The sequence below is a fragment of the Cotesia typhae genome, unplaced genomic scaffold (genome assembly GCF_013202065.1).
Source record: "Cotesia typhae breed Kobodo isofemale line unplaced genomic scaffold, CoteBio_Ctyphae scaffold_91, whole genome shotgun sequence".
Classification (NCBI taxonomy): Eukaryota; Metazoa; Arthropoda; class Insecta; order Hymenoptera; family Braconidae; genus Cotesia; species Cotesia typhae.
Window position 1 is genome coordinate 3,345,429 of NW_027423781.1, and position 14,836 is coordinate 3,360,264.

Here is a 14,836-nt window from a genome sequence, read left to right on the forward strand (position 1 = left end):
GTTTATCCTGAGAAATCTTATTTAATCGATAAGAAAATTTTTTTTACTCATTAGTAGTCATTATTATGTATCACAATATGCTTTTTACACATAATTTTTTTCATTAGAGTAATTAAAATCACGTTTTAATCAAAATCACAATTTTTAGGCGAGAGTAGAGCATACCTGCGAGCTTCGCGCTTCAGGGATGCAATAGGATATTTTTTTTAAAAAAGAAAAATTTATTTTTTACAAAAGATAAAAAAATTAGAATTACATGGATTCAGTACTATTGGAATGTAACGATCTTTGATATACAAAAGTTTTTGAGGTTTATTTATTATAAATGCCTCGAGATAATATTTCAAGCTATTGTAATAGTGATTTTAATCATTTATATTTGAAACAATGCAATTTGATAAACCGAACTATTACAATCCCTAATTGAAATAAATGTGTAATAGAATTTCCGATGAATGGTAAAACTTTTATTATAACTTGGATATCAATTTACTCTTCAGAATCTCGCGCATTATATTTTCTCCCTTTGAATGAACATTGTACGCATACTTATTATTTAACATAAATCGGATAAATGGAGAATTTCATTTAATATTTCAATTTAAGCCCTGATTATCACTGGTGTTCAAATGAAACCTCTCATTGTAATATAATAACGTAAAACGAATTGATCCTCCCATATCTTTATCAGATATTTTTGATACAAATTAACAGGTTCAATTTTTATAACTTAATCACTCGGGTGTATGTAATCTTGATCATAATTGATATTAAATAAATTATCCAAGTGTAAGCTATTAAAAAGTTTGGAAAATCCAAAAGTGCATGTTTCATAATCTCATTCTTTTTCTTCTCTTGTCCTTGTTAACATGTTTATATATATAAATAAAAACATATAATAAACCAATAAACCATCTACCAATACACTGATAGAAAATTTATGTTGACTCAAGAGATATTTTCTTGATCTAAGAATTTATTTTGGAAGACAAATGATTATTTTGCTTTAAGAATTTCTTGTCTTGATTTAGATTTTCTTGGCTTAAGAGCTATATTATCTTCAATCGATACATTTACTTTTTCAACCAAAATAATATCGTTTAAAAAATTTAAAATAATTCATCAAAGTATATTTCAAAAACTACATAGTCTTTAACTGTTATACCGAAAAAAATTATTTCTTGAAATAAGTAAATTAATGACTCAAAAAAGCCATTCTTAACACAAGTCGGTAACATCTTGAATCAATGTTATCGCCTATCTTGAACCAAAAGACAAAAATTCTTGAAAGAAATATATCTATATCTAGTTTCAAGAGTTCAAATTTCGAAGAAAAAAAGTTTCTTGAATCAATATTGTTTTTCTATCAGTGTATAAATGAAATGAAAAGTATCTTCACAACGTACTATTAAAAATATTAAAATGTAGAAAAACACTTCAGTAGTCAATGTAATTTTACCTGACTTGTAAGTAAGTACCATTTATAGATATCAAATAAAGCTGTATTCACGAGGTTACAACTTAAGATTTTACATTTGACTTTTTTTTTTTAATTTATTTTTATTCAGTAAACAAATTAAAAAAATGCTTTTAAAGAAGTTTAGCAATTTTTTTTATTGTTTTTTTATCTTTATTACTGCTAACAATCAAATAATTAATCAAATTAAAATAAAATAATAAAAAAAAAAAAAAACAGAAAACTCTGCTATGGTTTAGTAGCGCGATAACTCTAAGGTGAGGAAAAAAATACTATAATAAAAATGTATAGATAAATATACAAAAAAAATCAACAGTCATATATTAGTTTTTTATAAATAATAATTTAACGACAGTGAATTGAACGCTCATATTAACTAAGAAATTCTGTCGTGTGTTACATTAGATAATTAAAAAAAAATTATTCCGGTACGATCATTTTTTCGATCAATTTTAATGCCACATACAGTGTATGTGGGTGTATGTCATACACCCATCCATACACGGACGTCCAGAAAAGATTATGTTTAATGTTATTATTTACTATGTTAAACAAAAAAATTGTTATTGAAATATATTTTATGTGCCTGAAAAATTATTTGACTTGATATTAATGTACTCAAATTAACCTGTAAGTGCAATATAAATAACAATAAATCAATTTCAGTTTCGAGAAAATCGCTTTTTTTGAAATTTCGAGAGTAGAGCACAACCTCAACGCTTCGCTTATGAGGCGTGCAATTTCGGATAAATATAAATTACACAGTAAAAATTTTGGGTCATTGCGTCAAAAAATTTTGCGTTCTATAGGTATGTGTAAAAATTGTTTGAAAACTAAAATCAATCGTTTAGTGAATTAAAGTACAATTACAATTTTCGTAAAAAAAATTAAAAAAGGGAAAAAAATCTTTAGAATTGTCTGGTGTCGCACTCAACATCGTTTCACCGGTGTATATACTTCACAGAAACTCTTTTGCGTCTTTTATTTTCGACTTTACTTATTCTCATCTGTGTGTACCATTCGCTCGAATAGACTCGAAGCTGCTGGCATAGTACAGAACTTCCCATTCTATTCCCTTTGTTCTTTATCGCAGAGTTCCTGTGCCACGTCTTTGTAACGACAATGTCGGTTTCAGTTCTACTTAATACTCTTCAATATAAAAGAATTGTTTGTAGTAGTAAGCGCCACTCAAAATCAATAGATTATTTAAATAAAAAATTCTTTTTCACAACTTTTTAATAAAATTTCATCACTGAGAATGTTTTTAAACTAGTACAAAATTTTTATTTACTTTACGTTGAAAGAAATAAAAATTTTTTTCTTCATCTCAATTGAATTAATTTATAATGTTTGCGTGGCTATTTTTCAAAAATGAATAATAATTGACACGAAGAAAAAAATTTGAAATAAGAATTTGGAGTCTATAGGAGCTATAGCTTGGAAATTAAAAATGTTTTATGTTAACACTCACTTTCGCAAACCTCTGTGAGATGAGTTATCGTAAAATTTACCCATAGACTTTTTCTACATCTCTTACAGAAGATTCCTACCAAATTTGGAGTCGATAGGAGCTATAGTTTAAAACCGGGAATTTTTCATTATTAACGCCCCCGCAATCCTCTTTGGGGTAGAATATCGTAAAATTCGTTCATAAATTATTTTTTCATCACTTTCAGAAAATTCCTACAAAATTTAGAGTCTGTAGGAGTTATAGCTTGAAAATTAAAAATTTTAATTATTAATACCCACCCCCGCAACCCTCTGCGAGGCGAGATATCGTAAAATTCGTTTATAGATTATTTATACTTCTCTTACAGAAGATTTCTACCAAATTTGAAGTCGACAGGAGCTATAGTTTAAAAGCGGAAATTTTTCATTGTTAACGCCCCCGCAACCCCCTTGTGGGTGGAATTTCGTAAAATCCGTTCTTAGCTGACCTCTATTCGGCGAAAGGAATATTCCTGGCAAATTTCACGTCTCTAGGTTTTATAGTTCCAGAGATATCGTGATGAGTGACTATATCTATAGAAAGTATCCTATATATATATATGTATATCGATAAGAAAAATTGATATGGGTACTCAAATTAAGGGTCTTGATGAGTGTAACACTGGGATGAGCTTATATCTTAAAAAATGTCAAATAATCCAAAATTATTTTTTTCCAAATTCAGAAAACTTATTTTCAACAAGAAATTTACTGATGGTTAAATTTTCATTTCTTCAGTTGAGAAATAAAATTTTTCAGTATATTCAATAAATTAATTCCTTGTCACAACAATGTCCTTTTTTTACAAAGTAATTTTTTCTTTGATTTTTACTCACTAGCAACGAAAAATTTGTAAGTACAGATAAAAAAAAATTTGATTTGAAATAAAATTTTTCTGTTTCCGGTTTGTGTATATAGATTCAAATGTGAGTCACGAATTCAATAAGAAATGCCTTTAGTACAGTTCTCTATTGCTCTGTCAACCCTATTTTATCGGTACCTTTATATTTTCTTATTATATCGTACAAATATATAAAAATAAAACTCTTGCAGACAAATATTTACTGTACGCTGTTTTTCAACTCAATATTATTGCTTGTTTTATATTTTTCATTCCATTTTTATGCCCGCAGATCGAAAGAAGCAGCAAAGCTATCGATAAGAAGTTTGTAAATCAAAAGAAAATCATTATTCAGGCACATGGTCAGAAAATTATTAAAATTTTTTAGTAAATATACGGAAAAAGTAAATTGTAATAAATAATAGTCGATTTATAATAAGTAATGATCAACTGCTAAAAATTACCTGCAATTTATATAATTTATTGAAATAAATTCATCCTAAGTACTTCATTATTTTGATTATTAATATTTAATTTCATTAAATTGATACATTCGTGGTCAATTAGTGGATAATTGTTATCTATTTACCCCCACCCAGTTCTTCAATACCTCTCGAATCAATATACGTATCCATGTATGCATACTTACCTATAATAACAACAAGCTTATTAATTAATATCTCCGATAATTACTCCTTCAATAATCAATAGTCGATATTGTGCGAATCAAAAAAGACCAATCAAATTATCGTATGACAAATGCCAAAAGGGCGTATTGCGGCAGTTAGTATTTTCAGCCAAAAGATTTTCTTTTTTTATAAGGTACCGGCGGGTAATAAGGACTAGCTAAGAGAGATTTTGAAAAAAATCGAAAATATTGCATTTAATTATTGCAATAGATCATTAATTTTTAAATTAATACACGAGCCATAAAATATAATGGAGTAATGGTAATTTTCACTATAAACAAACACAAAATTAAAGTTTTTCAAAAACCTTGCGAATAGGCCTTATTTTACTACGGTAGGGTAATAAGGCCCAAGGGTTATACATACTGGAAATAGTTATACTATACTTGATTTTTTTTAATTTTATATTATCTGCAGATATTTCGGAGATTTTTTTTGTATTTTTTTTTTTACTCGAGAGTTCACTTTGAAAAAAGTTGCTGTTACTATGTTACTAATAAATGGTAAAGCAGCGCCTTAGATTACATTTCATTCTGGCAATTTTTCTCATGAATTTTATACTGAAAAGAAAAAAAAATGATTAACATTTTTCGCTGAGAAAAATTTGCGAAATTAATTTTCAATCGATTTAATCTTTCAAGAGTAAAAATGTACTGCGTGAAAAATTTTATTTATGTTATTATGAAAAAACTCCGAGATGTTAATTTTTCATTTTTAATTTAATAAACTATAAATAATTAAAGGTATTATTGGATAAATATTAACCAACCTTTTCGTAACTATATAAAGGCTAATTTTTTAAACGTTTAACAATTTGTAAACAAATAGCTTCTCTCCTTATAACAATAACCAATCTATAAGGTACCGGGAGGTAATAAGGCCTAGCTAAGGGAGATTTTGAAAAAAATCGAAAATATTGCATTTAATTATTGCAATGTATCATTAATTTTTAAATTAATACACGAGCCATAAAATATAATGGAGTAATGGTAATTTTCACCATAAACAAACACAAAATTAAATTTTTTCAAAAACCTTGCGAGTAGACCTTATTTTACTACGGTACGGTAATAAGGCCTGCGGGTTATACATACTGGAAATAGTTATACTATACTTGATAAAATTGGTATTAGAGATCAGTCATCACTTAAATTGAGCAACAATACTTTTTAAGATATTGATAAAAGTTAGAACAATGATTTTAAATTATTAAATATAAAATTATAAAAAATGTTTATCATTTACTCAAATCGTTTTTTCGAAATTCTTCTGCGTTACTTTAGCATATTTAGGATGATGAAATATAGAAGACAAGGGACGTTGTATCGGGACTCTATAAACTTGTAGCGACATTTCTATGCTAGACGCTTCTACTAGAGAAGTCCTTAGCGGAAGCGGTTATTTTAAATAGCATTTCTATTCATAGAATTTTTAACAGCAGATTTAATTGGGCACTTCTGGCCAAATTTTTAATTTTCAGCGGAAATGCCCAAACTAAGCTTCTGCTAAAAAATTCTTTGAAAATCAAAAAAATCCTATTCCCTCAAAATATTGCAGAAAATGCCCAAACACAGCCCCTGTTAAAAGCGGAACTCAAAATTCCAATTTTAAGAGATCCACCAAGGAAGATACATTTTGGCACACCCTAATATATAGATTCCAGAAACCTACTGCTTTTTTAATTTTTTTATTAATTATCAGGCTACGTAGATTGAATTTACAAATTTCAAGAACGTTTTAAATATTTGACTTCTTCGCGTGGATCTCCTTAAGATACATTAATAATTTCTTCCAAAAAATTTTCATTTTGCTGAAATTATAATTTATATTTTCGCCTTGACTGAAATAATTCATAGCATAGTACTGGAATTAAAATAAAGGATGCAAGATCTTTAGAATTTGCCTCGTCAAATAAAAAAAAAAAAACAAAAATAATACTTAAGCCGAAAAATAAAAATAAAACAAAGTAAACAATTAATATTCCGCATTCATCTGTACTGGTATAACGTAGAACCCTGTGGCTGTCATTGTTGTTACGTTTTACAAATTACTGCTTTCCTATTCATTCCTCACCTTAACTCATTGTTGGAACTCGCACTCATCCCTCAAACAAAAATAGTAAAATAAAAAAAAAAAAACTTACAACTCATTCCTCTTAATTTTCCCCTCTTCCTATTTTTATTTTATCTTCCAATTCAACGCTATTTCCTTTTCTGCTTTCCGCGCTTCAATAACCCTTCGATCGTTTTATTTCATTTTACTTTATTGTTTTTTTTTTTTTTTTTTTTTTTTTTTATGATTATTTAATATACAATCATAATATCACTTTTTATTTCCTCTATCTTTATAATGCACTCTTTATTTCAATTGTATTTAAAATAGAAATTTTTTTATTGTTACAGTTCTATCATCTGCTGGAGGACAATCAAGTGGCAAACAATACATTGATGTATCGACATGTTACCGTATTCGCACCGACAAATCGTGCGTTTCAAGATTATGTCCCTCAAAACAAAGATGCGCTAGTTCTCTATCATATGTGTGAGTAGTATTTTATTTTTATTAATTTTATCTAATTTACTAGATTGTCGGAGGACAAAGTCTTTTTGTGAGTACAAGGTAATGTCAAATAAAAAAAAATTAATAGAGTTAATGCAAAATTAAAATTGAAAACTAATCTGTATAAAGTAAAAAGATAATCTTCTATAAAATATGTACTAAAAAAAATTAATTAAAGACAAATATTTTTTAATAGAATAAAATTAATAAGAAAATTTTGTACCAAAAAAAAGGTTTGGAAAATCCAAATGTGCATGCCTTAAGTGCTGTTATTTGTAAATTTTTTAAATATTTTTTTTTAAGGAGGTCCTTTCGTCATCAATGTTAAATAAAAAATATCAGATTATGCATAAAATTAATTTTTGTCTAATAGTTAAAGTCCTTATTTATCTACTAGTCAAGTTTAATTTATTCTTTACCGTGGAAATTTTTGAAAAATAAATTTTTAAAAATGTTAATATTTTTTTCGAGTCTTACGAGAAAGTCAACTATCTCGAATTAAGGCATTAACTATCGATTAGATAGGGTAAAAAAAAAACTCATAATAACGCTTTTGAAATATTCAGGTTTGATTTGTTGCAATAAAATATATAAATTGCCGTGGAATTTATGGAGAAATTAAAATTATAAAATCACAGAAAATTTTTAAGTAACCTACATTTAAATGGCGTCAGAACATTTGGCAACGTTGCGTAGCGCGCGAGCTTCAGACCATTCAATAAATTCAAACTAAACTTTAACGCACTTATGTTTTTCATTCATACTTATTAGTTAATTTATTGTTAACAAATTTTCATATTTCACAATTGAAAAATGAAACAATAATTAAAAAATACTAGCATTCTTGCCATAAGACAATAGAATGTTATGGTTTTATGACTAAACATTTTTAATTAATTTATTTATTTACACTGACTGCAAAAACTTAAACGTGGTTAAGGTTATATTGTGCAAATGAAAATGTAAACAACCGAAATATAGCGTTGCCAAATCACGGACAGGTTACTAACAGCTGATTTACAAGAGTCAAATTAATTTTTGTATTTAACTATTTTTTTCTTAATTTAAAAATTTCAAGGATTAATTCCTTATATACTATTTATTTTTTAATTTTAGGAATTTTGATGGGTTTTTTCTTTTAATTTATCGAATTATTGACTACTACAGCTGTTGTGACTGAACTGGAGCGAAAGGACCTCTTTAATAAAACAGATTTTAAAAACAATTCTCGATTATTTATAATTTATCAGTACACGGCGTAATTACGATTTAAAGAAGCTTATATAATAATTTGAAATTTTATTTTATTTTAAATTTTCCACAAAAAAATCGTAAGCTTCAATTGAAGATAATGACTATTAGTGGGCAGAAGAAAATACGAAGATACTTAATATTTATTAAATACAGTAGTACATACCCTTTAAAGTAAACTTAACTTTCAGAAAGTCACCTCAATTTAAATATCAACTTGAACCAAAATAAACAATGATAATAATAAAGCTGTAGCTGACGTTATTGCATGAGATATAAAGAGATTTTAAACGTCGTATCGAATTATCAAATTTTTTGGCTATTTTTAACGGATGAAATGTTTGTTAAATCATAATATTTGACTACTAAAATACCTGAGGAACATGTAAATAAGTGGATTGAATTGTTAAAAAAGGGTTACTAGCTTATAGTGGGATCAAGTACGAGAGGCAAGCGGACAGTTAATCTCAGTATCTCAGTATCTGTAGAACAGAGGTTCTATATAGTCCTTAGAGAAGCAGGGTGTATAATACCCCCATGGTCCTTTGACCCAATCCTGCGGCTCCTGTACTCTGGCACAACAATATTACGGGAATCCAAACTCAGATTAACTAGGATCGTCAGATCTTGAGTACATTGTCTTCGTCTAAGCTTCTGCAACCTCGGAATTTGCTTAGTAAATTAATTAAATTTATCCTCAATAACAAATTTTATTCTTGATAATTAATTACTATAATAATAACACTTATAACAATAATAATAACAATAACTGCATAAATGAAAAAGATTCGGTGGGTAATAGTAGTGGAGCTACTACCAGCGAAAAGCTGTCGTGGTAGAACACTCAGAAGTCCGGTGGTTCCGAAGCAATTTTGTATATCGCTGGGAAAACTTTGACAATTAGTCTGGAAACTTTAATAATTTTGTGGCTTAAGCACCGTTGTTTTGCAGGAGGGGGAACGGATGAGCAAGGTACCACCTTGCTGCCCGCTTATTTATCATTCAAATATCTTTCGTTGGATTGTTAAATTAGTTGGCTAGTTTTTATTATGTGAGTTATGAAATTTTTTTGTGGCAATCTTTCGGTATCATGCTCTTTCTACTAATGGTTAGCATTCATTAAGTTTTTTGGAATCGATGTTTGAATATTGTGGAAAATTTTGAGTAATTTTCAACAACAGCTTCTATAATTATACGAAAACATTGCAATTTATTGGAGTTTCAGATTAAATCAAGAAACTGTTCTATTCGATACAAGAAAAAGAATTTAAGAAAAATTAAACCAGAAATAAAAAAATAAATTTATTGCTTAAAGGATTTGTTACTAAAAATAAGATGATTTTACTGATTTTTTTATAATCAGTAAAAAAAAAAATTTGTTCACTTACAATAAAATTAATTAAATAAGTAAATTATTAAATTCACATATGATAAAAAAAATTAAAAATTTACTTATTAACAGATTATAATTTACATTTTTAATCAATAATCAAACATAATTTTAATTCAAGATGTTACTCTGCGACGATCACATAATATTCTTATAGACCTGAATAAAAAAAAGTATTGAGACAAAGAAAGAAGGATTGAAAAGTATTGGATTGACAAGAAAACCAATACTTTTCAATACTTTTTTTTTTAATCAGGGAGATTTCATAGAATTTGTCTGTAAATTTTACAAAAAAATTCGTAGTTTTCACACAAACTCACAAGTAATAATTACATATTTTTTCTGTAAATTTTAAAGAATATATACTCTGGAAATTTTGAAGATTATTTTCTGTAAATTTTACAGTCGTTTTTTCCGTATAACCGCGATAACTATTGCAATGGTCCTCATGACAAAGCTTTTGAAAAATTTAACGCGATTGATATAACGCGACTTGTCACCACGATAGCGTCGTCAATTTACAATGGATCTTTACCAAACTCAACATACTTATTCTACAGATAGATACTGAAGTCAAGTTCGAATATGAGCTTAATCGGTCAAGTAATTTAGAAATGCCATGATTTCAAAATTTTCAAAATCATAAAAATTAAAATTTTTCATTTTCGGACTTAATACAAGATCATGGATATTCTTATAAATAATTTTCATGATTCAAGGATTATTTTCTTGAACAAAGTTTTTTTTATTTCCATGTGAACAAACTATTTTCAATAAAGTTGATAATATTTAATAATGAATTGTATAATTTTTACTTTTTACAATTAATATCTCTGTAATTTTTAATTCAAAGAAAGAAAATTTTCAGAACAAGTCATCGAAAAAGGTAATATTTCCTCATTAATAAAATATTGTAATTATTCAGTAAATTATGACAGAATACTTTGTCTGTAAATGTCACATTCTTTCTTAATTATATCTCAGTGAAACAAATATTTTATTAAAAAATTGTTATCAATGAAATACCATCATTATCAATGAAGTATGTTAAGTTTGAAAAATGATCCATATTCATTACGGCTATCGTTGTTTTCAATCGCAGTAATTTTTGGATTTTTACATTTATTACGAAATCTACTTCCATTTCGACTGCCGAATGGTCTTTTTTAGATCCTAGAAGATCTTAGTCATTTTAGTTAGACAGTAAACATAAATAAATTTGAAGGTTTGGGAACTCTTGCGGTGTTGTCAAGTTTATACCGGCAATTCAGATTGCTCTATTTTTTATTAGTCAATTAAATGTTAATAATTATTTAATGAGTAAATTTTTCGGAAATTTCCTCAAAAATGTTAGTAATTAATTTAAAAATTAATTTTAAAATGCATAACAAAATTATTTCTACGTATTATTTTTTATAGGCATTCTTAATACTAGAAGAGTACTTAGATCTCCTTAAAATTTGTTAAATGTCGGTAATTCTAATTACTAAATTCAAATTTTTCATCGAAAGATTTCTTTTACTAAAAAATTATTTTTCTCCGTTTTACTAAAAAATAACTTTTAACCGTTAATAAAAATAACGTTTATTTTTATTGCATACACTCCAAATAATACATTGAGCTTTGACCAGTCAAAATACCTAGATAAACAAAATAAACGTAGGTCTCGCAAACATCGAGAGATAAAAAACAGAGGTCAAAGCGGCGAGTTAATTTCTATTCGGTTTCCAATGATACAGAGATGTAATGATATCACCTACAAAAGTACGTATGCGCATCAATATGAATAAATGCGCCGAGCCGATGTAGGATCTACAGGACTATCGGATTATTGATAGGCTATGATAACGAACACCGGTTTACGCGTACATACTCGTGGACAGGATACTTTGGCATTAACAAAATTCAAGCCCGGTGCGTATCATTCAATCCATTTGCTTTGTGTATTTTATAAATCGTATTCCACCGTTTATTTTTTATACATTATATATTATTTAATGAATATGATGTATATTTTGTTTAATTATTCGCTACTTTGGCATGCGAAATAGATATCAATCACGGCTGGTTAACAAATAATAACTGAGAGTGTGTTATTTATTTTTAATTAATCTCTGATCGTTGATTTCAATCAAATACTTCAGAGCTCACACTGAAAAGCAAAGAGAAAAAAATAAATAATTCATCCCAAAAAATGTTATCTTTCAAAAAATACTCTTGCTTCAAAATATTTGGTTTCATTATTTTAATAACGTAATGATTATAGTAAAAAAAAAATACAACAAAGGAAAGTGAGAAGCTTTATTAATTTTTGGTTTTAAAAGTAAATAAAATTTTGCTTTATTAATTAATGACTTTTGTAAAATTGCACTGTACTTTCTTAAATAATTTTATTGCTAAAGATATAAGCTCATCGTGATGTTACACGCGCCAAAAGCTTTTATTTGAGTACCCACATGCATTTTTGATAATATAATATAATATTTAATATAATATAATATAATATAATATAATTTTGATAATATAATATTTTTCATATATACATATGTATAATATATATAAATATATAAAATATATGAAAAATTGATGTGGGTACTCAAATGAAAGCTCTTGATGATTGTAACATCAGGATGAGCTTATATCTTTAAAAAAGTCAATAGTTTACAAGAATCAAGATCATTTCTTAATTATGTAATATATATATATATATATATATATATATATATATATATATATATATATATATATATATATATATATATAACACATATATTGTAAATATGTAAGCTCGTCCTGATGTTACACTCACCAAGAGCTTTTATTTGAGTACCCACATGCATTTTTGATATATACATATCTATATCTATATTATATATATATATAAAAGAGGATGTTTGTATATATGTCATCGATAAACTCAGAAACTATTTGACCGATCATTATCAAAATTGGTATGCTTATGTATTTTATCACGGAGAAGGTTTATATGCTATGCCCATTGATGAACTCGCCGCCAGGCGGCGCTGTCAAGTATCGACTTCCGCCCCGTTCAACCGATTGTCATAAAAATTGGCATGACCATGTATTTTTCCATGAAGAAAACGAACATGCTATGTCCATTGATGTAACTCCCCACCAGGCGGCGCTGTCAAGTATCGACTTCCGCCCCGTTCAACCGATTGTCATAAAAATTGGCATGACCATGTATTTTACCGCAGAGAAAGTAAATATGATGTCCATGTTATTAAATATCACCATCATATAACGCTTCAATGCATTAAGTTCTATAGCGATCAACTGATTTAAAATTTTATATGCGGCAATGAATGTAATAAAATGTTTTCTCATTAAATTCAATGAGTTATTTTACAACTTATATTAAATAAGAAAATAAAAGAAATAACTAACCTTCATTTGTAAATAAAAAAATATAATTTATTTAAAAAGCAAATCAGCTAACTTCAAATATATCATTTGTTATTGAAAATAAAAATAAAGCAATAAAATAAAAAATAACTTATAATTATTATTTTAAAATAACATGATCATGTACTAAAATAATTGATTTGTAATTTTAATTGTAAGTGTAATTTAATGAAATTCAATAATACTCTTCATTAGTAAGTATACTCAAGACTTTAATAATAATAAATAGTTAATTTAAATTGTAAATAGAAAAGAATTAACTAATTAATTATTTATGTAAATAGATAAAACAGGTGCTACACAAATAATATTATTTACAATGCCACGGAAAAAATCAAATATCGGAAGATCAACGAGAAATACGAAGCAACAGGCAACCAAAAGAACTATAGAAACACCGCAACAACAAACAACACGATTAGAATCAAACAGACTTCGAGCTTCGTCTTTGAGAGCTAATGAAACAGATAGTGAACGTGTTGTTCGAGTTACAGACCGACGATCAAGAGCGTCTTCATCAAGAGCTGCCGAAAACCCTGACGAACGAGCTCAACGTTTGGATGATCAAAGATTAAGACAAAATCAGTTAAGAACTAAAACCGATCTTAATAAAGCAGCTTTTAATTACGATAAGAAATATGATTACAAGATCCATCCCGATGTGGTCATTGGTTCAATGAATGTAGTATGCCCGCATTGTCGCGCTAAGAAGTTTCAAAAAGAAACTGCCGGTTTGTGTTGCTCCAACGGCAAAGTTCATTTACCAATACTGGTTGAACCACCAGAACCTCTTCTTACCTACGTATCTGGAACTACTAAGGAGTCTAAACATTTTCTTCAGCATATTAGAAAATACAACTCCTGTTTTCAAATGACATCGTTTGGAGCAACAAATATTGTAAAATATAATCATTTTATGCCCACATTTAAAGTGCAAGGACAAGTATACCATCAAATTGGTTCACTTCTCCCAGTACCTGAAGAAAATCCCCAATTTTTGCAAATTTATTTCATGGATAACGTAGAAAAGAGATTGACCGACGATGCATGTTCAGTACGACAACTAACCGGGAAATTATTACTAAATTACGGATTATGCTTCATGAAAATAATTGTTTGATTAGAGATTTTAAATCTGCATTAGAAGGTGCGACAACAGATGATTTCAGGGTCATTATCAGAGCAGATAAAAACCTTCGAATGAGCATGAAAGACGCTTTAATGCACCCATGGCTTCTGAAGTCGCAGCTGTAATTGTTGGTACAGAAATTACTAAAAGAGATATTGTTATCACTAAGCGAGATCAAACCAAGCAACGTGTTGCTGAAACACACCGATCGTATGACGCCCTTCAATATCCAATTCTGTTTCCGCGAGCAGAAGATGGATATCATCTCGAACTATATCAAACTAATCCCACGACAAGCGCTGTGACATTGAAGAGAGTTAGTTGTATGGATTTTTATGCGTATCGTATCATGATAAGAGATAATCAATCTAACCATATTCTTAAGTGTCGTCAACTGTTTCAACAATTTATTGTTGACATGTACGCTAAGGTTGAAAGCGAACGACTAAACTTTATTCGATACAATCAATCGAAACTCCGAGCCGAAGAATATATTCATTTGCGAGATACAATATCGAATGATAAAGAAGCTGCAAATATTGGACAAAGAGTAATACTTCCATCTACGTATACTGGAAGTCCAAGA

General features: G+C 28.0%; 1 protein-coding gene across 5 annotated transcripts in view; it reads left to right on the forward strand.

Moving 5' to 3' along the window:
* Positions 1-14,836, forward strand: part of Fas1 (fasciclin 1 Fas1 domain-containing) — a 264,552-nt gene that overhangs the window by 163,167 nt on the left and 86,549 nt on the right. For all 5 annotated transcript variants that reach the window (XM_074258907.1, XM_074258908.1, XM_074258909.1 and 2 more), the window contains exon 2: positions 6,898-7,036. In XM_074258907.1, coding sequence (XP_074115008.1) covers positions 6,898-7,036 — 139 coding nt within the window. The remainder of the gene's footprint in view (positions 1-6,897; positions 7,037-14,836) is intronic.